The sequence below is a fragment of the Papaver somniferum genome, chromosome 5 (genome assembly GCF_003573695.1).
Source record: "Papaver somniferum cultivar HN1 chromosome 5, ASM357369v1, whole genome shotgun sequence".
NCBI lineage: Eukaryota > Viridiplantae > Streptophyta > Magnoliopsida > Ranunculales > Papaveraceae > Papaver > Papaver somniferum.
In genome coordinates, this window is record NC_039362.1 from 68,130,394 (window position 1) to 68,157,043 (window position 26,650).

The following is a 26,650-nucleotide window of genomic DNA, read 5'->3' on the forward strand; positions in this document are numbered from 1 at the left end:
CGCACATATTGGATCTAGTTCAATAAAATAGTTGATTGGCCAGGCAAAGTTCTTCTTGTCATTAAATTTGATGTCTAAATTATGACCTTCCTATGAAAATTGGTTGCTACTATGGTACCCGCATTACATTGCTTGTACCAATACCAGTAAGAAGATTCATTCCCAACTCATTGGTGAGAGCTAGAATTACATCTTAGCTTCATCCCATGTTCAATTGATACCCGTACTTTGGTGTCATTACTGCTGAGAAAAAAATACATTTTTCTCTCATGATGTATATATGTCCCTTTCACATGCTTTATATGAGTCGGTACGTCTAACCCTCATTACTTCGGGGTTCTTTCCGTTTTCAATTTTGCTACATTTAGCTTAATTTGAGAAATTTCTTTATCTCAACAGGCCAAGAGAATCTCATTTTGCATGTCAACCACTTACTTTAGGTTGAATAGCTTACTAAAAATAGAGGATCTCTTGTTTGCATACTTTCACATATACTGGTTCCTTAGTATTATGAATGAAGTAGAAAAAATGGAAGAAAAATAAATCGGACTCACGTCACTTTCCGTGAGTCCTTCCACAAAAGTTGAGATTCATGTGCTTTTAACTACAACATAACTTTATTAAAGCAGCTACGGATTATAATATAATAATCTAATAAGTGGATTTCATCCCACTGGACATTCATGCTTCGGGGAATATCATGAATGTTTAAAATTTTCTTCATAACATAGGGACATATGGCTCCACCTTTTAAGCGGTACATTGTCATTGGTAGAGAGTTTATATACCTTTTCCATATTAAATAAATAACAGTTCAGGTACTTCTGACCCCTCCAATAAAATTAATTAGAAGGAGTTATATTTGAATCAAGTTGATTCGACCAATTAATAAAAAAATCAACAATCAACAATTCTTATTGGATGACCATTAATTGTTAGTGGATGACCTTTAATTTAGAAATGAAACGGCACTACTGTTTCACAAATTTAATAAAATTATTAAAACAGACGTTACAAACAACAAAATATTAACTAATATAGGCAAGCACATTAAACAAATAGAGCAAGGACACACATCTCGTACAAGTGAATATTTTAAAAGAAAAAAAATACAAGCTTGGAAAACGACGCAAGTTTGATCCTAGAAAAGGGAACTCCGAGCCCTAGTCAGCAATTCGTCATTCGGCAAACGTACGGAACGGCATACTTACGAGTATTATTCGGATTTATAAAAGTTGAGATCGGTTAAAAATCCGGTCAACGACTCGTGATTCGGCAGTAATACGGAACGACATACGTACGTGTATCATTCGTTTTAGAGATATGAATTCGTCGCACAAAATTCGTCCCATATATATAAAAATTGATTGATATTTGTTATCATAATATACTATTTTTTTTATATTTACATTGGTTCCAAGGTGAAAAATAAGTTGTAAATGTGTTATGTTCAAAACATGTACAAAAACAATCAAAACAAGTGCGTAGAACAGTTGGTTCTATGTACTTCTGGTGGAATTAGATTAGGCAGGTTCGAATCCCACCTTGGAATCATCTTTTTTCACCTAGGAGAAGAGGTGGAAGGGAAAGTCAACTCAACTGGTTAGTGAGTCAACTCGGAGAGAGAGTCAAGTCAGCTACAAAACACGTCCGAACGAACCTAGCGAATTATTCGCCATTTCGGAAAGTACGCGCATTATTCGGGAGACTGGTATTATACGCGTACTAGGTTCGGAGTTTGATCCAGACGCGAATAAAACGGGTAACGAATCAGTTCGGAATAATTCGCGAATAATTCGCGAATTATACGCTGAATTGCTAACTAGGCTCCGAGCCTTTCTAAAGTGTTAAAAAAAATTTGATCACAAACAGACAGAAAATTGTATGATGTCAAGAAATTAATTAAATATATCAAATACATAGCCCAACACCATAAACATAAAACACTAAAATATGGCTTCCCATGGCTTGTACAGTATGTAAAAAGAAATACAAAAACATGTGTTTTCAAGCAGTAATCCTACATGATCAAACATATCATGGCAAACAGTTCCCATGGATGAATCAGACAAATACTAGAACAAAAATGAAGAATATGGGTACACGAGAATCAACAAATAATAAAAAAAATATTATTCAATCAATCACAATTCACAAATCATAACACACAGACAACTATATTTTTAGCTTGCATATATGACAAAATAAGTATATACACATAACAATGAATCATACGTCACGTTCGAAAAGAGGGTAAATTCTTGTCCATTAGAGGACGCATGAGCCTAGTCAGCAATTCGTCATTCGGCAAACGTACGGAACGGCGTACTTACGAGTATTATTCGGATTTATAAAAGTTGAGATCGGTTAAAAATCCGGTCAACGACTCGTGATTCGGCAGTAATACGGAACGACATACGTACGTGTATCATTCGTTTTAGAGATATGAATTCGTCGCACAAAATTCGTCCCATATATATAAAAATTGATTGATATTTGTTATCATAATATACTATTTTTTTATATTTACATTGGTTCCAAGGTGAAAAATAAGTTGTAAATGTGTTATGTTCAAAACATGTACAAAAACAATCAAAACAAGTGCGTAGAACAGTTGGTTCTATGTACTTCTGGTGGAATTAGATTAGGCAGGTTCGAATCCCACCTTGGAATCATCTTTTTTCACCTAGGAGAAGAGGTGGAAGGGAAAGTCAACTCAACTGGTTAGTGAGTCAACCCGAATTGCTAACTAGGCGCATGAGACCAAATTAAACAGAAAACAGAGAGAAAAGAAAACAAATAATCACATCCATGCTTTTGATATCTAACCTAATATCATGTTATGTAACACACAAACTGAAAAGAAAAACGTTTAGGTATTACCTCCAACGTGTTTGATTAAAATTGAAATCCCAAGTAAGACGAAGATTCCTAGAAACGGTACCCGATGAAGGAGATCGGCAAAGTCAATAATCGAGAGCTTTTTGATATAGTACTACTCACTTCACGGATGGGGACAAACAAGATCTCGCGAACTCTTCTTTTCCCATGGATATCAACAACCAGCGGTAACCCATACAAATATATTAGCATTAGAAAATGTAAACACAATCTTGATTCCACGTGTACGATCAAATTAAAAGAAAATTCTTAATGATATTGGATATGCCAAACCAAAATCAAAAATAGGGGAAAAGAAAGAAAGATCATAGAGGAAAAAGTAGATGTAACTTAGTTGTGATTTGATTCCAGCGATTTCCACATTAGCTTGACGATAATTACATAGCCGCGTTGATGTAAATCATCCATGTAGAAAAAAAATCTTCCAAATCCAACCTAACTCTGCGGCATAGTATCGTGCATGATAACGTTTTGGAGTGATAATTAGGAGAAAGTAAAGAGGCTGAGAGGAATTTTCATTAATCAGAATAATAAGGTTACATGGAATATTATCCTTGTATACATGCGAAAGGTAGAACCAAAAGGGCTCCCGGTGAAGATCGAACTCACGACCTTTCCCTTAGGGAGGGAAGGCACTATCACTACGCTATGGAAGCGGTTGGTGTATCAGGCTAACTAAAATTAATTAGACTCTAAAATCTCAAAGGACTTCAGAGGAATAAAACCTTCAAGGGTTTCTTTTCAACTCAGCACAGACTTTCGCGTAAAATTACAGACCAAAGACTAGAGCCAGAGATGTGCGGAATCGCTCTCATCATATCTGGTGTCCGAATCGATTTGTCATCCTTACGTCCAGATGTTGCATCTCAACTTACTGAAGCTGTGAAACCAGTAAGTCAATTTTGCCTTCAGTTTTTTTTAGCTCTCTAATGAATTTAGGTAAACTTCATCTAATCTTCTTCATATGGTTAAAGCAAAGAACTTGATTATGCATGCAGGCGGAGCATTCAAAAATTTCAGTCGAGGGTCTTAAAGAAGCTCTTCAAAGAAGGGGTCCTGATCACTTAGGAAGCAAGAAGTTATTTCTTCAAATAAAAAATGAATCTTTTCTGAATGTAGAACAAGTAACTGAAATGGTTATGTCTACTGATACAATCATCACTTCATCGTATGATGTGAAACAAGATAATGGCATAGATGGGATCAATTCAGTGGCGGAGCTTGATTTTTTTGGGGCAGAATTGCAACTTAGAGGAATAAGTCCTGTTTTTCAGCCTTTGGTGGATGCTTCTGGAAATATCCTGGTATATAATGGTACTACTAAACATTACTTTTAATGTGGAATCATCTCTATTTGTTTCGTCTCCACGAATTTGTAACATTGTTACAGCCTTTTTTGATTGTCTTTTGTAATGTGGAGGTTGATTTGAATGTGAAAATCTTTTGAAATTGGCAATTTTCTTTCTTTTATGGTCACATTCATTAATGCAGTTGAGCTTCTACAGTGTTGCTTATTTAATCTTAGCTTTCCGTGGTGTTTGCTCGTTGAAGACTTGTGGATGATTTCGAAAGCTCAATATGGCTGAATCCTTTATGTTTAGTGTTACATATATGATTAGAAAATAAGTTATAGTAGCTTGCTTAGATAAACGGGATAATGTGCTCCAGTTTTTTGTCTTGGTAATGTAATTTGTTAAAATGCTCATAAAATTTGACACGAAACAGCATCTAATTTCGAAAATCTTATTGTAGGTGAAATATTTGGGGGGCTATATGTTGATAATGATTGCAATGATGCCGAGATTCTTGTTCGTGTTCTCGGGAAGTGCTGTTCCTGCACCTACCAGGAACGCAAGAGTGCATGCTGTTGTGTTGAGAAGGAAGAGATTTCCATACCGCAGCTTCTTTCAACAATAAGAGGGCCATGGGGATTAATCTATTGGCAGGTACATCTACTTGGTCAGATAAGTTTTTTCTTTGTTATGATATCAAATGATTTGAAAATTTCTATTCTAGAATATATCTCCATTAATTTATGGAACACAGGATAGATTAAAAACCTTATGGTTTGGTCGGGACGCATTTGGGAGGCGGAGTCTCCTTGTTCATTGGCCAACTTTGGATGACCCCCGGTTAATGTTATCTTCCGTATCTCCATCTTCTGATACTAATGAAAATTTTGGTAGGTGGTGGATGCTATTAACTCTAACTCCTCCTCGTACATTGTATTCTTTTATCTCCTCTATTTGTGCATTTCCTTGCCCATTTAGCTGTGTTACAACGATACGCCTAAAAAAAAAGTTCAGCCGTATCGATACGTATTTACACGGATACGCATACTAATACTCCCAATACTTCAAGATACAACTCAGTTAGAAAACTTTGACTAAATATTAGAAAATTTAGATATTTTACTAGATTCTATGAGAAGTTTTAACTATAGTGACAAGATATTAGTTCCAAATCTGTCCACTGATCTTGCTCTAGAGTTTCTTCCTTCTTATCCAGACTTTTTCTCTCTCCAGTGAGGTTAATCATACAAACTATATTTTGATCATGCAAACACATGTTTGTATTTTGTTAAGTTTCTATCTTATATATAATATATATCTATGTTAAACTACCGATCAATATTGAGTATGCCGTATCGCCGTATTTTAGTTTTTCAAGTTGGTGTATCATAGTAGCGTATTGGTATCTTGTATCCGATACCGTATCCGTATCGTTGCAACACAGCCATTTAGTTATACTGCAACATGTGTAACGATCATAAAATACTCATGGCAAGTTCTTACAAATGATAACTGGTAGTCTCATTTTGTTACTTTGTAAACTGATATCCTAAATTGGATGCAGATTCTGGAGCAGAAGATTTGGTGAGTGGCATTAACTTCTGGGAGGAGCTTTCTTGTGGGATATATAGCATATGCTTCAATGCTTCAGAAACAAAAGAATGCTTAGTTGGTGAAGTCAAGAAGCATGAATGGACTGACCCCCTTCTGAGTGAACTGATTAAGTGGGAGAGAAGTGATGTAGAACCCAAAGGTGCGTCCATACCTAGAAACTGGGAGATACCTTATTATTTAAGTAATTAAGTTTCAAGGTTCACCTTAAACTTGGGTTGAGAATTTGGAGAATCTAAGAGAATTGCCTGACTGTAGCTTTCGCTTTGTTCAGGGATCATTCCACCTTCAGTTTCACTGCCAGTGCAAAAGGTGCTTAATGTTCTCAGAGAGTCTGTCATGCGGCGTACCATTTTAAACACAGTGTTTCAGGTATGAAACATAACTCATTCGTATTTCTGATTTTGTTATCTGCTCTGTTTTATAGTTTAGTCATCTAATACTATATTTGTGTTCCCTGATGAGTGCCTAATTTCATTCAAATACTGTAGAAAAATTCCTATGTCTTATCCATGCATTTATGGAATACTTTGACAAAGAGTTGATGAGATTTACGATTTGTCGATTATCTTTTCTTTTTAATTTACTCTTAGAAGAAACTTTTGTGATAAAGACAACTGATTATGAATTAATGTGCAGGAAATTAAACATGAAACCCGAGTAGAGACCTTTGTTCCGATAGCAGTTCTGTTTTCTGGTGGAATAGATTCAATGATACTCGCAGCATTACTGGATCAATGCCTAGATCCCAGCTGTAGGTTAAAAAAATCCAACTAGATTATTGCAAGCAAGGCTTGTCATTTGATTTTTCTCCAAATTCATGTATCATGCTGTATGTGCATTTCTCTTCACTGCTATTGTAGTTAATGAAATTTTGTTGATAGATGACATCGATCTGCTAAACGTGAGCTTTGATGGCCAGTCTGCTCCAGATAGAATATCGTCCAGGGCAGGAGTGAAGGAACTTCAGAGAATTGCACCTTCCCGAAGGTTGTTTAATTGATTCCTCCCCTAATACTTACTTTGCCTTTTTGCATGGAACATTATTCTACCATTTCAGCGCGACAATTAAATTGCATGGTTGGCTTTTCAGGTGGAACCTTGTGGAGATAGATCATGCATTGTCAAACTTGATCTGCGAAACAAAGCATGTCATGTCACTCATATATCCGTCTAATACATACATGGTAGGATATATACAATCTTGTTTTTTTAATACATATACAATCAAGTACCATCTAAAGCAATCGTTTAATAAGTAAATAACAGTGTCTTGCTATTAATGAAGTGAAACTTTCAATCTTGATAATGCTTTAAGAACACACTTCAGACTGACACATTCTTTTATGAAAGTCAGCTTCAGCTAAACCTCACTCTTTATGTTGTAGGACCTGAACATCGGAATAGCATTATGGTTAGCAGCTGGTGGTGATGGTTGGGTAGAGAAAGACAACCATCAGCGTGTCAAGTACAAGTCTGAAGCCAAAATTCTCCTTGTTGGTTCTGGTGCTGACGAGCAATGTGCTGGGTATAGTAGATACAGGACTAAGTATCGATCAGGAGGGTATGCCTTTATTGAAAAATTGTATTTTTTAATTATTTCTTTTTTGTTTATTTTCCTTTGAACTTTAGTTTAGTAATTTCTCCAACATCGATGTTTGTTACCTGTATGGTTGGCGTTTATAGATTTTTGCGACATGCCTTTTCTACCCTTATGAACTGAAAAATTACTGTTACTTGTGATTGATTACCTTCTTTCATCAGTCGTTTATGGCACTTGTGTTTCTTGTTCAATGTAAAATGTTCTACTCATTCTGTTTGATTTATATAATACTGCAGCTGGCTTGGGTTGCACAAAGAAATGAAGTTAGATATGCAGAGAATTTGGAAAATAAATCTGGGAAGGGATGACAGATGCATTTCTGACAATGGAAAAGAGGTATTGTTAAAACACGTGTCACACCCGCCACCCGCAACTTGTTTTGAGATGTTTCATTTCCTGATTTTGCTTTTTATTCTTATCTAGGCTAGATTTCCGTTCTTGGACGAGGATGTTATCAAGACTCTTTTAGAAATTCCACTATGGGAAGTTGCTGATCTAGAACAGGCAGCTGGAAAAGGTGATAAGAAGATTCTAAGAGAGGTACATGTTCTCCCTCTGTTGGTTAGTGTTGAACATGCTTTTTTAGTTTCTTTCTCTTCATCCTTCTAGAACATTTCGTAGAAAGCTAGTGACCCTTCTCAAAATGAAGTGCATGTAAGAGGCTAGCTATCCTGGTTAACTCTTACACAGTGAATGATTTTCAATTAACTTGATTTTGTGAAGGTCGCACAGCTGTTGGGTTTAGAAGCAGCAGCATTTCTCCCCAAGAGAGCAATCCAGGTACATTTTCTCTTTCTGTATTAAACAACAATGAATAATAGAAGTTCTTATTCGCGGTCAAGAAAGATGATGAAAAAGAGTTGATCAAGTGGTTGTAAATATGTACCAGTACCGCAGTGTTGCTTATTGGCTTCTCTTTCTTTTCCTCTGTGCAGTTTGGCTCTAGAATAGCAAGGGAATCAAATAGGAAGAACTTTGGAAGCAACCATGCTGCAAATCAGGCATCTGCAGGGAGTGTTGTAGTCCACAATCCATCAACAAAATAGCATGAAAGTGGCGCTTCTCAGGATAGCAAAGTGGAGTATCTTGGGTTCGACTTCCCAAATGATGAAGATAAGACGTTTCGGTTTAACTTGTTCAAACATATGTATTCCTTGAACAGTCCTAAAAAGAGGATTGATGTAAACCATGGTATTCCAAGAGTTTATCTGTAGGATTGTTTATCAAACTGATTACCAGTTTAGAAACTAAACAAATTTCAGCCACCACTTCAAGAGTTCACTCAAGGTGGAATCTAGTGCAATTTTGTTTACACACCTTCACAGTGTGACCTCATTAATTTTCTTACTTCGTAGTAAAAACTGCGTCTCAGATGTTAGATTTGGCATCCATTTATGTGCATTTTTGTGATATGGGCTTGGAGGTGGGTGCTCATTGTGCCGTCACATCCATTTACGTGCATTTCAATTTTCAGAATATTGTGCGTGCGAGTGATAGTGTATTTTCAGTTTCACTACGAAAATTTTCCCTCCAATTCAACCTGGGATGAAATTCAACCAGGAATAGTCTCTCAGAAACGAAGTCAGAGATCTGAATCAACGCCGCTGGTAACTTTTTCCGACAGAGGGAAATGACATAAATACCCGCGTTTCTTTATAAAATGTTCGATTATAACTTGGGGGTTCCATTTCAAATTTTGCGGCGGTTTTTCGTACTACCAAACTCAGTTCAGCTGATTTGGATTCATAAGTTTCGAGGTTTTTAAAGCTCAAACCTTCAGTCAAAACTTCGGCAAGGTAAGTTGGATCATTTATGTTAAGTTGTACCTGTAATTTGTTTCTTGATGCACGTTTAATGTTTGGTTTTGGGACTCTAAATAAATAATTTCTGTCTCGACAGCGTGCTGCTTTGCTTCTTTTTGAACTTCAACTGTTTGACAATATACCCGAAAGAAACAATTTCTTTCTACTTTCAAAAGAAAAACTCATCTTTCGATCATTTTGGTTCTGTGGGTTACGATGTGCTGTAGAGTTAGACAAGACAAGTTCTGAATATTATTTTTGTGCTGTCTTAGTAATCTAGAGCAGTTTTTCTATATGAAATAACTTCAATCAATGAACACTTTTTATAGATATTTTTTGTTCCGTTCTCTTCCAGTGGAAATACTTATGTGGTTGATGGCACTCACTCTGGAGTCTAGATTACTCTGAAGAATAACACTGCGATGGAAATTAATCCCTACACACATATCATTAATAGATTTAAATGTCATCTCTGCATATAGTGATCAATTTTTCGAACTATATTATTCATTACCTATGAAGATTTCCAATGCTTTCACATATGTTGCGTCCAGGACATGTGTATCTCACCAATCAAAGTTTTTTTGTTGCCGCAATTTACTTAGTCAACGAGGTCACAGAAGCTTTCGCTTTAAGCTTGCATCGGATAAAGATACTGGCCCTGCTCGAGAACTTGTACATGAAAGTGTAGCTGGTAAGTTAATCCCTTGCCTCCAGAACTCCTTATGTTTGGCTGTTTATAAATATTTGTGTATCTGCATATATTTGTAGGGTAAAGTTATAATGAAGCATGTTTATGATCAGCTGAATAACCTTAGTTATTGTTGTTTTTGCAAAGAAAACATATATTTAGCACAGAAGACAGTTACACCATAGCATACTTACAGAAATGATACAGAAAATGAGGAGGATTATGCATCCAAATATTGAGATTACATCTCTTTGCAGCATGCATAGCGAAAGCGTAGGCAACCGCAACCCTATTATACCTTAACATGACTGCATTACCAGCTGTTTACATGACCTGGACAGATATTTTACAATAAATTCCTCCCACTTGGACATACAAAATGAAGGCATAGAATTTGATCTATTATAGTTTCTACAATTGCTACCGTTGTTTTATCACTTACAAGGGTAGCAGCGTTGAATTGATCAAGAATCATTTCACAGCTCCTAGTAAAACCGGGGGTTCTGCCTGCCCTACATATTAGGCTGATGCTCTATTAGCTCTTGCCCGTAGGTTTTTCATGTTCCATAAATGATGATTTTAAATTGCATACGTGGCGTTTCTATAAACAGAATATCAATACAAACAGTATAACAATTTATAGTAGGGCAATTTTAAGAACAATTAAGTTACTGCTTGTGTTGGTTTGATGATAGATTCCTGCTACTATTGCTACGTTTTATAAGATAATGTGGTGGATCTGTTGCAGGATTGCAATTTTTTTTTCATTTATTATTATTAATTATTTTTTTAATATCCAAGAGAAGTTGTTTTGTGGTCTGATGGTTGTCAATCCAATTCAGATGTTAGTTGTCTGTTTCTGAATAATGATTTGTGTGTAGCACTTGTCTGCGGCTAGTCAGTATATAGTCGTTAGGTGCATTTTAAATTCTACCGTCGGTTAAAAAAAAGATCATATAGCGGTTCCAATTTCTTTTCTTGATGGGATATAGTGGTTATACTTTAACAATTAGTAAAACGAAAAATCTTCCATCAATTGAACAAACGTTAGACTTCAAAAGTGTAACAAGTAAAATGTTTGGGTGTGAATAACCATCTAACTTTTTTCAGACTTTACGGGCTTTAGTGTGTTATGTTCTTCTAGATAGATGATCATTTCCCTTTCTATTGATTGTTGGATTTTAGGGTTCAATGGAAAGTACTAGCAGTAGTAGTAATGTCAGAAACAATCAATGGAAGGCTGAAGAAGCCATTGCTGGAAATGCTCAAGCACTTGAAGCTCTTAGAGAACTCATCATCTACCCAATGCATTATTCTGAGGAGGCTCAAAAACTCGGTCTTAAAGTAAGATATTCTTGTTCTCATGATGTCAACTCAAATTTCACAATCCAATCCCATTATTGAATAAAGAAGAACTTGATTCTTGAAAGATTGATTTCATTTTCTGAATTGCAGTGGCGGAGAGGATTACTCTTGTATGGTCCACCTGGTACCGGAAAGGTATTCAAATTCTGTGTTTACTATGAAACTGTGTTCGCCTATTAGGTAATTTTACGAATTCGGTTTTGTTCCTTGTTGCAGACAAGTTTGGTCCGTGCTGTTGTTAGAGAATGTGACGCTCATTTGGTTTTGATCAGGTACAGTATTTTAATGGTTGGGATTGATATTAACTGGGTTACAGTCAATTACTGTTGATGAATTGTGTTTGATGTGTTTTTTTGGTTGTGTATCTGCAGTCTTCACACTGTTCACAGACCATACGCTGGTGAAAGTGAGAAAATCCTGCATGAAGCTTTTGCAGAAGCATCATCTAAGGCAACTTTAGGCAAGCCATCAGTTATATTTATCGATGAGATTGATGCGCTGTGTCCTCGTCGTGACTCAAGGTATACTACAGGGTTTAGTTGTAGATTATAGAAACCTTAAGGGTGAAAAGGAATCATATTAATCTTTACATGGTATTGCACATTATAATAATTATTTTATGCAGGAGAGAGCAGGATGCCCGCTTAGCTTCTCAACTTTTTACATTGATGGATTCCCTTAAACCCTCACAAACATCTACTTCTCAAGTTTTTGTTGTGGCGTCAACAAACAGGTTAGATAGATAGTTCTACAACCAAAAACAGTTGTCTTGCATTTCTTCTGTAGTTCAGTTTGCACGGAATTTTCCTATATGCAAAATTGTTTAAGTTCATGCAAAATGGGTCATTTATGTGTGTTCCCATATGCCAAATTACCAAATTTTAGGGCTCATTTTGCCTGTTTCGTATATAATCTTCGAATTTGTTCGTCAAATAATTATGAAATGACTGATTAACGTTATCTGTTTTGGTACTTCAGAGTGGATGCAATTGATCCAGCACTAAGAAGGTCAGGGCGTTTTGATGCTGAAATTGAAGTTACAACACCTACCGAAGAGGAGCGCTTTCAAATCCTCCAGGTATGTAGATACTAAGGTCTAGTTAAATGATTTCTTAGTACCATGCTTGTTACTTAACATTAGGTTCACGCAAATGAAAATTTATGCCCTTGATCGATACTCTTATAGACTAGTATTTGTACGGACCCTGTAATAATGCTTTTGTAATACTATTCAGCTTTACTCAAAAAAGCTTCCACTGGACTCCAGTGTCGACCTGCAAGCCATAGCTGCATGGTGCAATGGATACGTTGGAGCAGATTTAGAAGCTTTGTGTTGGGAAGCTGCAATGTCTGCAGTTAGGAGATCTTCAGACACAAGTAAAGATGGTTCAATATCTAGCTTAACATTGGACGACTGGAACCATGCAAGATCAGTGGTTGGTCCAAGCATAACAAGAGGTGTTACAGTCGAAATCCCTAAGGTGTCGTGGGATGATATTGGAGGTCTAAACGATTTAAAGGTCTATTGTCACTATCTTTATTTGTCGCACTACTGAAAACCTAACTACCTGACTTCTAACTTCTTTCCAACAATTGCAATGAAAACAGAAAAAACTTCAGCAAGCGGTTGAGTGGCCTATTAAACATGCTGAGGCATTTGAGAGGTTGGCCATATCACCAGTACGTGGGGTTCTTCTACATGGACCTCCTGGATGCTCAAAGACTACCCTAGCCAAGGCTGCCGCACATGCTGCTCAAGCTTCATTTTTCTCTTTGAGGTTGATTTTCTTCCCCTTTGGCTTGATAAGATAAAATGGATGAGGATATAGGATATAGGATTGCATGTCTCATGGAATGCTAGGAGGATGGTTCACCAATGACTGATTGTTGCATGCCTTTAGACACTTAAGGAAGTCCAAACCGACACCACAACCCAGTGAGTCCCTAAAAAACATCCTAGGTCAAAGTATAAGTTTGTGAAAACTGTTATGTTGGAGCCACATTTGGTTCCGGGGTCCCTTTGTATATTAGTACTTTTTGTGTTGATCTACCTTTAGCTTTATAAAAGACGATTATCCACTATTAGTCGGTAAATATGGATTGGATTACTTTGTGTTGTGGACCGCCAAAGTTAAATTCCTTGCTTCGCCCTAACCCGAACTGTAAGAGATCTCCCAGAGGCAATATAACTTCAGTCTCAGCTCCGCACGTCATAAAACTTCAATTCCGCTGGGACCTCTTGAAATTGGACATCAGATATGTGATGATATTTTCTCAACCAAATTGTAGCATCGTTGTTTTTGAATCCTCTTAGAAGTAATATAGCTGAAAATATTATTTGCTGTACATTGCTTCCTTTGCTAACCTTGTATCTTTGTTGATTTATAATGCTTCATATAGAGATTTCATGTCCTTGATATAGATAAACTATGTCGCAGTGGTGCAGAATTGTATTCGATGTATGTTGGAGAAGGAGAAGCTTTATTACGGAATACATTTCAAAGGGCTAGACTTGCAGCACCTAGTATAATATTCTTTGATGAGGCTGATGTGGTTGCTAGCAAGCGGTAAGTATTTGACATTGTTTGGTTTAGCAAATCTTTTGAACTTTCTCAGCTGGTAAGACTTACCCGTGGCTATAGGTTTAGTCAAATTCGTAGGAGTGGTTGGATGACCAAGATTCAATCTGTCCCAGTACACGAAGAGCTCCACCTGTCCTTGCTAAAGCAGCTTTGACTCGTGGTCTCATGGTCAAATATTCATCTTTTACCATCAATAATTTCCTTATTTGTAGCTTCAATATATTCCAAAACTATTAGTATGGACAATTGGTGCTGTCAAATCTGTACTTTGTAGGTTTCTTTTGCGAAAATGTAATCTATCTTGCAGAAGTTCATTTCATCGCATGCTTTTGAGTTTCTTATCTATTACATCGTGTTTTCTGCTTAACCATTATGTTATGACTTCAACAAATGGCAGAAGTGATAGCTCAAGCAACAGTGCCGCTATTGGTGAGAGACTTCTATCTACTTTGCTAACTGAAATGGATGGCTTAGAACAGGCTAAGGTAAGTATTCAAGATCATATAACATACACTCCAGTGTAGGATACAGCTGGTAGAAAATCATATAAAGAGAGAAAATGTGTCAGTAACTTTAGCACTTCTGTATGCACCTCCCTCCTCTCTGATTTTTTCTCTCGCATCCCTCTGTCTACAGGGAATTCTTGTATTGGCTGCTACAAATCGTCCTCATGCTATTGATGCTGCACTTATGCGGCCTGGTCGCTTTGATTTGGTATGGTTGCCACGATTCTTTTTTCTCTGTAGCGAACTTTGTTGGCAAGAAAACTGGACAAAAAAACAAAAAACAAAGGCTAATTGTGTGGTTAACCAAATAAATACTCATTCTTCATTTTATGAATGAGTCCTAAAATCACAAAATGATCCACAGTATAAATAATAGCAAACAGGATCAGTTTCTGCTTCTGTTTACCCGACTTCTCATTTACGTTAGTTCATCTGAATCTGCAGGTTCTTTATGTACCACCACCTGATCTAGAAGCTCGCTATGAGATATTGCGTGTGCATACCTGTAATATGAAGGTTAGCGATGATGTTGATCTTAGGCAGGTTGCAGAAGAGACCGATCTTTTCACTGGTGCTGAACTAGAAGGTCTTTGTAGAGAAGCTGGAATGGTAGCTCTTAGGGAAGATATCACTGCAGCAGTAGTTCTCAATCGTCATTTCCAAACTGTGAAGGAATCATTAAAACCTGCCTTAATTAGAGAAGCAGTCGATAAGTACGCTTCTTTTAAGAAAAACCCTTATTCTCGGTCAACAAAGGAATGCAGACTGAACCAGAAGCAGCAGCAGACGAGCAAGTTTCCAGAAAACCTAATGAGTCATATAAAAGTTGGGGCAGTTACCTTTGTACTAGCCTATGTTGGTTGCCGTTTTTTGAAAAGCAGATCATACATGAAAATATAGTTCCCGTCAAATGAGCACCAGTGAAAAGATTATTGGCTGTATAGCTTGTACTCAAAAGTAATCTTTGTTTCAGGTCTGAGTGAGTGTGCGCACTTTTATTTGAATTAAAGGTCAATAGGAGCGTAATGTGGACAAGTTTCTAAAGTGCTCATGTGAAATTCAATCTTAGGTGGTATATAATATCGGCACACTTTAGGTGTGTCAATTGAAGTGAAGTCATGAACAGTGGTCTGGTTACTTTTGGCGACGGACAATGAAATGGGTACTTGGTGACGTTTTTGGGAGATTGACATGTGGAGGTTAGACTTTGATCTATCTGAAAACAGTAGCTTTTGACTTGGTAATGTGTCACTTTCCAGTTAAGTCCTAAATATAGGTTTTTACGACAGGCAGGCATTGATTCTGTTGAGTGGGATCTTCTAACTATTAAGGTTCCGTTAGCCTAGAAAGATTCTGCCGTATTTGAGTCCTTGAAAGGATGACAAAATCTAAAATTTTAACTAAATCCATAGTTTTACCTATTTTTAAATTGAAAGTAGACAATATCACCGATAGTATTCAATCAACATTTCTTTGATGGAGTCGGTAGTGTTCATCAAAATATATTATGAACTGAGCACTTCATCCTAACTTATGTATCTTTCGTTTCAAAATGATAGGCTGGTTTTATGTGATTTTTCTGGGTTCAAAAACATGTAGTATTGGAGATTAAACCTAATTACACATGTTTAACTACTCCTCCTACTATTAATTGAACTGATTTAGTTATGAAAATTCAGATTTATGAAGATAGTAGTACATAATTTCCCAACAAATTTATGGTTGGAAGTTTTGAAACTCGAAATACTCTGTCACAGCCAATTGTTTGGCGTGAGTATCTGTCCACGTGGTCATTCACTATACGTCAGCACAGAAACTATCCACGTCACATGGCAACACGGTAATAACTCGTGAGCAGGATAGCAATTCTGGAACGTCACCACAGGTAAGAAAATATTTTCCCCTAGAAATTCCCGATCTGTGTTAACTAGAAGCGCAGTTCTATAAATAAACACGAGACACAACCTCTAATGGATCTGCCTCTTCTCACCACCACCGCGACCACCACCACCGCCACCTCCTAAACCAGCTCCCTCTTTCATTTTCTTCTAGGGTTTAGTTAGGGTTTTAGATTTTCCCCAATTTTTCATCCCAATTATTCAATCAGAATACAAAGATTAGGGTTTCTTTGGTACGAAGGTGGTGATTCTTGGGTTTTTCGAAACCCTAACTACTACTGGTAAGACACTTCACCTCTAGAAATTTGTTTGAGTTTTCTCGTTTTTTGTTTCTGTTTGAAATGCAATATCAGTCTAGGGTTTATTCTTTGAATCTTATTGTCAGAGAGTTTTTGTTCTTGAATGAACGGATTATTTCTATAAAAAACCCTAAACGAAGATTTTGGTGAAAACCTTAGGGGAGGAGATTTGAGTGAAGAAGAGGACAGGAACAAAGAGAGATATGGTGTTGTTTCTTTGTGGTGAAGTGATATGAAGTGTATTGAATATGAATGATGGAGGTAAGGAGAGTGGAAGTCAGAACAGCAACAAGGGGAAGAAGAAATTATTGCTAAATAATGGTGGTGGTGGAGGAGATGATTTTGCTAGAGCAATTGCAAGAATTGCGGTGGCACAGATATGTGAAACTATGGGATTTGAGACCCTTCATGAGTCTGCTTTAGATGCTCTTTCTGACATTTTGATTCGTTACCTTTGTGATTTAGGGAAAACGGCTCAATTTTATGCTAATTTGGCTGGAAGAATGGATTCTAATATTTTTGATATAATTCAAGGATTGGAAGATTTGGGTTTCTCGCAGGGTTTTGTTAATGCATCAGATATGAATCGTTGTTTAGTTGAGTCGGGTATAGTTAGAGAGATAACAGATTATGTGAATTCAGCAAAAGATATTCCTTTTTCCAGAACTGTTCCACGGTTTCCTTTTGTTAGAGAATGGAAAGCTACACCGAGTTTTCTTCAAATTGGTGAAACACCAGCTGGTAAACATATTCCTGCTTGGTTACCTGCTTTTCCTGATCCTCATACTTATATTCATACTCCTGTATGGAATGAGAAAGTGAGGGATCCTAAAGCAGATAAAATCGAGCAAGCAAGACAGAGGAGAAAAGCAGAACGTTCATTGTTGAGTTTTCAGCAGAGGTTAGCTTCTAGTGGTTCGGAGTTACCCAGCTCAGTTGGAAAGGGTACTAACCAAGCAATAGATACTAATCCTTTTCTTGCTCCACCTGGTAATGAAGAAGAACCAGTACATGTTCATTCATCTAAGTTGCGGAAAGAATTGGTAGGGGAGAATCGGATCTCCGTGCTAGAGACGTTTGCACCAGCTATTGAAGCAGCAAGTAAGAGCGGGTCTTCTGAAGTGGGTGATGGTGTGAGTAAAGCTGTTCTTCCTCTAAACAAGAAACAGGCTGTTCATTTTAAATTTGGAATTGGGAGGAAATCCTTAGGAATGCCTGTAGATTTGACTCTTCAAAACAGCATTGGAAAGCCAATTGTTTGGTTCCGAAGGGATGAAGAGAAAGATGATAAGAAAAGGAGAGCAGAGCAAATTCTGAAGGAAGCTATTGAAAATCCGCAGGATCTTGCTCAGTTGTAAAGTAATTTTTTTACAGGGTTCGCTTGGTGGGAATTTGTATACTTGTTCCAACTTTCGTTGCAATTCATCGGTGAGGAACATTTTTCCCCCCAATCTTTTCAATGAAACACCCATTTAGGTTCTGATTATTTTGAGGAGGGTCATCTATCGCCCTGCTTTGTTTGGTTACAACTGAAACCCCGCGTCCTTGGTGGCTCACGTGGAGATGGTTCAGCTACTAATTTTAGATCAGAATGTTCTCCTTGTCTTTTTTAATGTAAAAGCATTTATATAGCAAGTCCCTGTGTGGGTACTACAAATTCTTTTAGTGGTTTTTGCAGCATGAGATTTAGATAAATATAAATTGCTTGTCTAATGGTATCTTCTTATTATTCATTGTTGGGTCTTAAACTTTTATGTCAAGATTGTGATGCTGTTCCCAAGCCATTTCTGGGCAGCTCAAGTAACCATTTTGCTGCCTTAAAAATCAGAGCTTGGTGCCTAGCTGTTTCTTTTTTCTTTTCCTTTTCTTTTTCCTTTTGAATTTATTATTAGGAAACAGTTACTTCTAGTACTGCAATAACATCCAGGTTTTCGGTATCCTCATTGAGAGAACAGAAGCAAATTGCCTGATTTCCTAACATCAGCAGCTCTACTACCCATGTTATGAATATTATTACGACCCCAAACAACAGTCTCCAAAAGCAGATGCATTATTTCTGCAGTAAGCCTGCTATTGTGCATTAGAAGGAACGATTTTTTGGGGACCATGGTTTTATTTTGGATAAAGACATTAGAAGTAAATCTAGGTCACCCCTTATCTGGATATTTATATTAATACCTAAATTACCCTCCTGATTAATTTTGGGTGATGATTAGTTAGTGTAATGATTAGTGAGATGATTAAGTTAAAGATAATTAGTGAGATTAAAAAATCAGATGTTTTTTTTTTAAAGAAGTAGAATTATTGAGAGAGTAAAGTTAGAGAAGATGAAGAAGGAAAACATGAAAAACGACGGATTTTACCAACCACAATCGGAAGAAGGGTATTTGGGTACCCAGGTGTGCTTCAAATTTAGATAATGTTGGTTAAATTGCTCCAAACTTTCAAAAAAAATGAAAATTTTTATGTAGATTTGGGTCAGTTCGGTTACCATATGTCAAGAACATGTAACCGAACACACCTGAAAGTGTAGTTCGGTTACATTTTCCAAACACGCAGGTTACCGAACTCGCTCGTTAATGGAGGTTTTGGTCGTACAGTGTAATGTTCGGTTACCTAGGATAAAATGGTAGGTAACCGAACTTTGAACTTAACAATTTATTTGGGTACATCTTGTGTGTTCGGTTGGTTCGCAAACTTCAACATATTTTGCGAAGCAACCTAACTGGGATTATATATGCATATATGCAATTAGGCAAACGTTCGGTTACTACGAAATTTATTTCTTGGCGAATTAGGTAGAGTTCGATTACGAAGTTTCAAAGGTAGAGTTCGGTTACAAAGAAAACTTAACATTTTTGCGAACGAACCGAACTTGTGGACTTCTCATTATTTTCGTAAACTAAAGTTCGGTGATATCCTTATTTTGCGAAGGAACCGAACTTATGGACTTATGTTGTTCTAATACAAGGAGTTCGGTTAAAAGTATTTTTTGCGAATCAACCGAACTCTATTGGCTAAGTTCGGTTACTTTGTAGTTTTAAAATTTTTTGCGAAAAAACCGAACTCTATTGGCTAAGTTCGGTTATTTTGGAACTCAAGATAGTGGCCACAACAACACAGTTCGGTTAGACTGGATTTGTTTTTTTTTTTCGGTTCTAAGGGTGGAGTTCGGTTACTTTGTAGTTTTAAATTTTTTTGCGAAACAACCAAACAGAGAGTTCGGTGACTTAGTTTTAAATCCAATAGAACGAACTGTTCTTCGTGTTCTTCATTTTCAAGAAGTTTGGTTAGTAAACTAGGGTTTTTTGGAAAATCGGCCTAACCGAACATGGCTCTATAACTCCTACTAAAATCCTATTTTGATGATTTCTATTCGATTGAAGCAATCAAAATCAAATTAAAGTGAAGGGTTTGTTGGAAAATACCTCCGGAGTGGTCCCATGGCAGAATCAGGCTGCGGCTGGCGTCTTTTATACTCGATAAAATTATCATGTAACAGAACTTAATTGTGATTGCACTAATGTTGTTACATTTCTTAAATAGGCGGTGGTGGTGGTGGTGGGAGGAGGTGGTGGTGGTAATCGGTGGTTGGTGGTGGCGATAATCGGAGGTGGTGGTGGTGGTAATCGGCGGTGGGAGGAGGTGGTGGTGGTAATCGGTGGTTGGTGGTGGTGATAATCGGAGGTGGTGGTGGTGGTAATCGGCGGTGGTGGGCGGTGGTGGTGGGAGGAGGTGGTGGTTATATATATATATAGGTGGTTATTAGGTTGGTTTTAAATTAAATTAGGTTAAGGGTAGATTAGTCATTTCAACGTTTTAGGACACCCCTTATCACTATAAGGAAGGTGGCCTAATAAAACCATGGTCCCCTCAAAAAAAACCATGGTCCCTAAAAAATCATTCATTAGAAGTTGCATCTGTGATAGCTCTAGCTATGATACACGAGTCAGTTTCAAAAGAAACTTTGTGAGATGATGTCTTTTGGCCCATTTGACAGCCCTGAGCACCAAACGTTGTCATTACTCCTCTCCATGCTCTATTGATCATAATTTCACTTGATTCCCCTGCATTTTCCTGCAGAAGTCATAGGAGACGACCATTATAGGAAGGGGGTTTAGCAATTTTGATTTCTACTGAGTTTACTCTTGAATTTTAATACTGGCAGTCATGATCTTGATTCTCTGAGCAGTGGGCTTACCACTGAGAGATTGGTTCTGGAATATGTGAGCACATATTTTCTTTCATATCATCCAAGAAAAAATCATCAAAAGTCGACTCCATTCTCTCTGGTCTTCTTCATCTAGGATTAGGCCTGCTATCCTGGTAGGAAGAAACCAAGAAGAGATCCAATGTGAGCTGAACTCCTGAAATTTCGAAAGAAGCTTATGTTGACATTTACTTCCATCCAGATTCTTCTGGAATACTTGCAGTGGAGAAGAAGATGTTGGAGGGTAACTTGATCTTGTCCACGGAGAGCACAAAGTACCTATATTTTAGAAAGTGCCTACCTATGGTTTAGAAGGAACCACGTCCTTAGAGCATTTCGCTTCACCCTATGAGGAGCTGGAGGATCCTAAAGAGGTTTCCAGACATCATGGTTCACATTATTACTAGTACTAATAGAGCTGTGGACAGTATTATAAGCACTTTTGACTGAGATTCCATTTCTGGCTGGTGACCAAGTCAAGTGATCTTCATGATTTATATGATGGGGTCATGGCTAAAATCTTGTGAGCTGTTGAGATATTTGATGTCAGGGTTGATGCTGAGAGTTGAGATATTTGATGTTGTTCCATGACACAGTGTTGGGCAGGAAAAGTTCACAGACCAAATTGAAATTCATAGAGTTAGGATGTCAGGGTTGCGAGTAGAACAAGTTTGGAGACCCACTATCCAAATGACCAGCCAAAGAATGATTTCTGACAATATCTAAGCCCTGACCAGAAATATTAAGATGATGAAGAGGATTACCTTGGGAGAGGATTGCAAAATCCTTACCCCACAGTTGGCTGGAGCTGGCACATTCTCCAGGCAGGTTTGCAGTGCCTAAATGGTTTGAGACCTACAAATTTTAGGACTGGTGCATTTCTACTGGGAGGACTAATTAAGCAGACAGGCTTTCGTTTTAATATTTTTCCTCCGTCTATAAGTAATATTTTCTATCCAAAATGAATCAAACATTAAAACTCTCAAATAGTGCCTTCAGAAATTTGTTACATTACCTTTTCTACACCTGCTTATTTTAAACTAAATGCTGTATAAAATGTCCCTTCGGGGACATCCGATAAAACTGGAACTTTTTTTTTACTCGGTAAAACTGGAACACGATACAGAGAAGATTAGCGTGGCACCCGGCGCAAGGATGTCACGCACAAATCGAGAAAATGCTGTATAAAATAAAAAACATGTACTAATTTATGTTGCTCAACATATCAAAACTGAAGGATGATGAATGGAATCAGTAAACCGACCACTATAAAAGATCCTTGATCCTGCAAGAATATTTTTGGAACATGAAACAAGGGGGCTGTGTTGCCTGTTTCTCAGCGACATACTCATTTTCCTCATCTTACTTTGAGGAATTTCCAGCACAGTTCAGGTTTTTGATGGAGGATCCTGCAAGACACGTCAACCTAGATTTTGTGTTCACCTCTGCAAATGGACTTGGCTGCTCCTTTTTAACCATGCGCACATCCCAAACTCTTATGACTCCATCTGACGATGCAGAAGCTACTAGATATGGAGATTCAGAGTTTTCCACATCATCAACGGTACTGCTAGACAGAACTGCAATTCCTTTCACACGGTTTGAATGTGCTTTCTCAATACAATATGCTACCTTCCCACTGGTTGGATCCCATGCTGTCACATTACAGTCCTCCCCACCAGTAGTCAACAGTCCATTAGCAGATACAGCTGCACAAAGAATTCTCTTCTGGCTCGGGCTGTTCATCTCTAAAACCAACTTGGCATCCTCAGCTTCATGAATACAAATTTTATCTTCCATAACCAAAAAGAATTTACTCCCATCTGAATCAAATTTCACCATTGAAGCTTCTTTATTTAACCTGCAGCAAAAACTCCTTCTTCCTCTGACTAAATTCGACATAGCTAAACAAGAATCTCTACCAACACTCAATGCCAACTTTCCAGACTTATGTATACTCAAATCGTTAACACTTTTTCTATGAGCTTGTATACTTTTGTAATGCACAAAAGGATCAGCATCATAGATACTAACAGTGCCATCTTCAGAACCACTGAGGAGATTACGAGGGTAAGAAAGTGAAGATGAGTTAAAGAAAGAGACACAAGTAATAGCCCCTGTTTGGTTCATGAGAGATCCAACTTCTGAAGAAGTGGTTATATCATAAACTTTAATGAAGTCATCTGCTCCACCAGAGACCGCAACCGGACCAGAGATGGCAACACATTTGATTGCTGAGATATGAGATGGGTATGAGAAAAGTGGGACTAGGGTTTCAGATTTGAGCTTGAATCCCCATAGAAACTTCTCCCAAGAACCAGCTATTAGAGTCATGATGTGTTTTCTCTCTGTAGGCGCAAGGGTTTAGCTCCGTCTTTGTGAAGCAGTCAATTTGTAGGGTTTAACTGCTGGAGAAAACGGAGAACAATTCGGCCCATTTAATTTTCTTACTCTCAAGCCCAGGGTTATTATATAATTTGAAGGCTACCCACGATCTGGGTGGCTTACAATTATCAGCCAAACCTACTTGTAATGAACAATTCGGCGATTAGTTACTATCCGAACCTAACTGGTATGGTACAAAGATGAAAAATTTGGCTCATTATGAAAACACGAGAGTACCCAAATATACCTCAATTTAAAACTTTTCCACCTATAAGTCCTTTCTCAGAAAGTGTTTGTCTATGGACTGAGTCGAGACAATACAACTAATCGGTTCACACTTCGTGTGATCGTCTATGAATACGAGATCGAGACAATACGACAACAAGATAACTTGCGTAATTGACTATAGATACAAGATCGAGACAATACAACAACGAAGTATGATTACTTGATAATAACCTCTGACTTAACCAAACACAATAGGATTGCTATCACGTAATTAGGAATTAACGTTTGTGTATCTTACTTCTAATTATAATAAAAACAATTATAATTGCGTAAATAGAAAAGTAAAAGACACGACAAGATTTTGTTAACGAGGAAACCGCATATGCAGAAAAATCCCGAGACCTTGTCCAGAATTGAATACTCTCAGAATTAAGCCGTTATACAAAATCTAAACCAACTTCGTATAGTTGAGACCAAACAACTAAACCTATAGTTCACCTAGTTCCATTAGTATCCCTGCGCCTCCAACTTGTAATAGGTCACACACTTGGAACAATTCATTTGGTTCGTATTCCAAACAGTAAAGGAATAACAAATCTGTTCGGTAACAACTCTTTTCAAACAATGTGATATGAGTTCGACAAAAGACTCTTCCGTTTATCCCAATAAACTCCTTTGTCAGGTTCTTAGATCAATCTATTCAACAACTACCAAAGTAATTGTCTAGACTATGCAATCAATACTATTAATCACAAAGAAATGTATTGATGCCGATCTACTCAACTAATCAATCAAGATTATCACAAAGATAAGACGATTATAGTTGGATCCCCAGCCGATCAAGTTTTGTGCACACCAAAGATTATGAACTCAAATAAGAAATCTTCTTTGTCTTTAAATCTTCTTAGATCTTCAATAAACACCTGCACACAAACAAATTGAATCTCTTGTGATCAATCACACACAAAACTGCGTCTGTTAACGATGGATTATCACAAGACGTCTTTAGATCTACAAACAGTTCTAAAGATCCCCGTCGATTCACAAAACAAGTTTATGAATTGTACTTCCTTTAAACAAATGTAAAACATTGTTTCCTAGGACGAAATCTTCACCCATACCCATACATAATCACAATAGCATTCATACGATTATGTCAATGTCTTATATACGAAGTTCAAAAGATAGACGTTATACTTCTGTTTATGGGTAAAAACTGTTTCTGCTGGTTTTGGTAAATTTGGGTGTGTGGATGAGAAACAAATCTATAAAACAAATGCACTGCACGGGAGTACTTTAGATTCGAGAGATGATGATCTGTACAATCCTGGCCTAAACCAAGAAATGGTCGTTCCAGTCTTGCTTCGGTCACAAAGTGAAGGAGAAGGGTTGGTCTTAGGGAGGCAAGCGAAGAAGGTGTTGAAACCATAATGGTTAATTCTGAAGGTGTGGCTATTTTATGACTTGTATCATAATTTGGAACTGGCTTGCAGAATGAAATCTATCAGTTCTTTGGTAGTTTTCTGGATACTGTGTTGTTGTTCTCACTAAAACTTGTTGTTTCGTTGAAATAGTTAAAACCTATTTATACAAGTCATATTGAACGCATCCCGATCTCATAGAAAGTGGGAGTGATTGAGTAATGGAGAAGTGGGGTTATGTGTAAATGCCAGAGATCACGTTCCCACCATGGAGGAAACTGGTAAGTTTACACCCACTACTTCTTACCGCCACAAACTGCCCTGCTTTCTGACACTTTCTTATAATGGGCGTGTTGCACGCTGCACGCTAAACCGCCAGATCAATACCCTGATGAGCATCCCCCAGTTTGTGACATGTTTGATGTCTCGAGTGTTTTCGTGGAAAACATGTAGCAGATTGCTATGTGTGACAAGTCAAATTCAAGAGACTTTCCACAGGAGAATAGCATGTGATGCTATTAGGCTTGTCTTAGTTGGTCGCCCAAAACTTGCCACAAGCCCGTCAATTCTGTGGCGAATTTGGACGGTTGAGATCGTAACTCATGAGAAAGGGTGGCCATTGATTATGGCCACATTTTGTTGGCGCCTGATGGTAGCACAGTGGCGTCATTGGCTCATGCCAATGGACCAATGGCGTAGTGGCATATAGCGGCATGCCAGTGACATAGTGGCGCCTAGCGCAGCCATAGCAGCTATTTTGGCATATTGGTGTTAGACCCAAATATGGCTCTGGCAACGTTGGCCCTGTTGCTATATGAAACTTAAGGCCTTATGAGAATTACTTGACCTAGTTGGCGTAACAACTTTAGCTAAATTAGGGTTTGTCATATTGAAATCCTAATTAGCGTGTGTGGCATGGCCGCGACACGGTGGCGCTTTATGCAATCGGTGGCATGGCCACATTGAAGGAATTATGGAAGGCCATAATATGGGAATAACTACAGGCGCATGGATGGCCACGGGTGATTATAGAATGACGCCATTTTTAGGGTTTGTCGGGTCCCACATGGCTCGTGGCATGTTGTAGGGCCAAAGTGGCGTAATTGGGACACGACTGGAAATTAGGGTTTAGACTAATGCCATTAAGGCAGAGCCGTGTTTGGAATACCCTAATTGGAATATGTTATGGCGTTTGTCCACGAACAAGAAGTGGGTTAGCACGTTGGCGCGCTATTTATGGCATGTTGACACGATCGGCATGCTACTGTGGCAAAGTGGCACGTTTGGCATATTCGGCATGCTACTGCGGCAAAGTGGAACATTTGGCATGTTTAGCATGCCAATTAGCATATTGGAGCGGCATGGCATGTTCGTCATGTCACTAGCATGTCGGAGCGGAATGGCACGTTTGACATGCACAATTAGCATGTTGGCGCGGCTTTTGGAAAGCCAATTTGGCATTGTGACCATCTGGCGCAATTTCGCCTCTTTTAATACTGTGGCAGGTTTAGAGCGACCTGATTGGTCAAAAAAAGGGACCGACCAAACGTGGGTGTGGCCACAATTCTAGTGTGCGTGTGGCGGATTTAAAGCGATCTGATTGGTCGATGGGAAATAGGGCCGATAAGTATGGGCCCAGCCACAACTTATGTGTGTGTGGCGGGTTTAAGACGACCTGATTGGTCGGCGGGAAATAGGGGTCGGTCGAGCAGCATGGGGTGTGGCCACTTGCAAGTGGCGCCGACTGGCCTATGGCATGGCGACACCTCCCTTTGTTGCTGATCCTATTCCGCGACTCCTTTTATTCCTTGTTTTCTGATTGTGGGTAGGATTTTGCACCTACTAATCCATGGTGG

General features: G+C 38.0%; 4 protein-coding genes and 1 non-coding gene across 6 annotated transcripts; 4 read left to right on the top strand and 1 right to left on the bottom strand.

The window, feature by feature from the left end:
- Window positions 1-3,613: 3,613 nt before the first annotated feature.
- On the top strand, window positions 3,614-8,688 carry LOC113281823 (asparagine synthetase domain-containing protein 1-like). Its single transcript, XM_026530692.1, has 14 exons — window positions 3,614-3,792; window positions 3,900-4,215; window positions 4,654-4,847; window positions 4,948-5,083; window positions 5,758-5,946; window positions 6,079-6,176; window positions 6,444-6,558; window positions 6,689-6,794; window positions 6,898-6,991; window positions 7,193-7,368; window positions 7,644-7,743; window positions 7,831-7,947; window positions 8,131-8,187; window positions 8,343-8,688. The coding sequence occupies exons 1-14, from the start codon at window positions 3,697-3,699 to the stop codon at window positions 8,451-8,453; spliced, it is 1,905 nt and encodes a 634-aa protein (XP_026386477.1). The 5' UTR covers window positions 3,614-3,696; the 3' UTR covers window positions 8,454-8,688.
- Window positions 8,689-8,932: 244 nt separating this feature from the next.
- LOC113281824 (cell division control protein 48 homolog B-like) lies at window positions 8,933-15,526 on the top strand. 2 transcript variants are annotated; one of them, XM_026530693.1, is made up of 14 exons: window positions 8,933-9,203; window positions 9,764-9,903; window positions 11,086-11,244; window positions 11,356-11,400; window positions 11,482-11,537; window positions 11,637-11,786; window positions 11,891-11,998; window positions 12,244-12,343; window positions 12,501-12,785; window positions 12,874-13,043; window positions 13,704-13,832; window positions 14,245-14,332; window positions 14,484-14,561; window positions 14,798-15,526. In XM_026530693.1, the coding sequence occupies exons 3-14, from the start codon at window positions 11,092-11,094 to the stop codon at window positions 15,251-15,253; spliced, it is 1,818 nt and encodes a 605-aa protein (XP_026386478.1). In that variant the 5' UTR covers window positions 8,933-9,203; window positions 9,764-9,903; window positions 11,086-11,091; the 3' UTR covers window positions 15,254-15,526. The 2 variants fall into 2 exon arrangements, with proteins under 2 accessions (XP_026386478.1, XP_026386479.1); XM_026530694.1 differs by having other exon boundaries at window positions 9,815-9,903.
- Window positions 15,527-16,305: 779 nt separating this feature from the next.
- Window positions 16,306-18,298, top strand: LOC113281825 (transcription initiation factor TFIID subunit 8-like). The gene is made up of 2 exons (XM_026530696.1): window positions 16,306-16,532; window positions 16,710-18,298. The coding sequence occupies exon 2, from the start codon at window positions 16,799-16,801 to the stop codon at window positions 17,906-17,908; it is 1,110 nt and encodes a 369-aa protein (XP_026386481.1). The 5' UTR covers window positions 16,306-16,532; window positions 16,710-16,798; the 3' UTR covers window positions 17,909-18,298.
- Window positions 18,299-21,844: 3,546 nt separating this feature from the next.
- LOC113284757 lies at window positions 21,845-21,951 on the top strand. Its single transcript, XR_003328373.1, has one exon. It is a non-coding gene; the product is annotated as a U6 spliceosomal RNA (small nuclear RNA).
- Window positions 21,868-23,094, bottom strand: LOC113277495 (p21-activated protein kinase-interacting protein 1-like). Its single transcript, XM_026526575.1, has one exon. The coding sequence runs from the start codon at window positions 23,092-23,094 to the stop codon at window positions 22,123-22,125; it is 972 nt and encodes a 323-aa protein (XP_026382360.1). The 3' UTR covers window positions 21,868-22,122.
- Window positions 23,095-26,650: the final 3,556 nt, after the last annotated feature.

What these genes read in the sequence shown, in the direction of transcription:
- LOC113281823 (XM_026530692.1), top strand. Translation starts at nt 3,697, where the DNA reads ATGTGCGGAATCGCTCTCATCATATCTGGTGTCCGAATCGATTTGTCA. An exon ending in GGGGATTAATCTATTGGCAG is followed by an intron (nt 4,848 to 4,947) that starts GTACATCTACTT and finishes TATGGAACACAG; the next exon opens with GATAGATTAAAAACCTTATG. An exon ending in TCCCCAAGAGAGCAATCCAG is followed by an intron (nt 8,188 to 8,342) that starts GTACATTTTCTC and finishes TCCTCTGTGCAG; the next exon opens with TTTGGCTCTAGAATAGCAAG.
- LOC113281824 (XM_026530693.1), top strand. Translation starts at nt 11,092, where the DNA reads ATGGAAAGTACTAGCAGTAGTAGTAATGTCAGAAACAATCAATGGAAG. An exon ending in AGCGCTTTCAAATCCTCCAG is followed by an intron (nt 12,344 to 12,500) that starts GTATGTAGATAC and finishes AATACTATTCAG; the next exon opens with CTTTACTCAAAAAAGCTTCC. An exon ending in GAGGTCTAAACGATTTAAAG is followed by an intron (nt 12,786 to 12,873) that starts GTCTATTGTCAC and finishes CAATGAAAACAG; the next exon opens with AAAAAACTTCAGCAAGCGGT.
- LOC113281825 (XM_026530696.1), top strand. Translation starts at nt 16,799, where the DNA reads ATGAATGATGGAGGTAAGGAGAGTGGAAGTCAGAACAGCAACAAGGGG.
- LOC113277495 (XM_026526575.1), bottom strand. Translation starts at nt 23,094, where the DNA reads ATGACTCTAATAGCTGGTTCTTGGGAGAAGTTTCTATGGGGATTCAAG.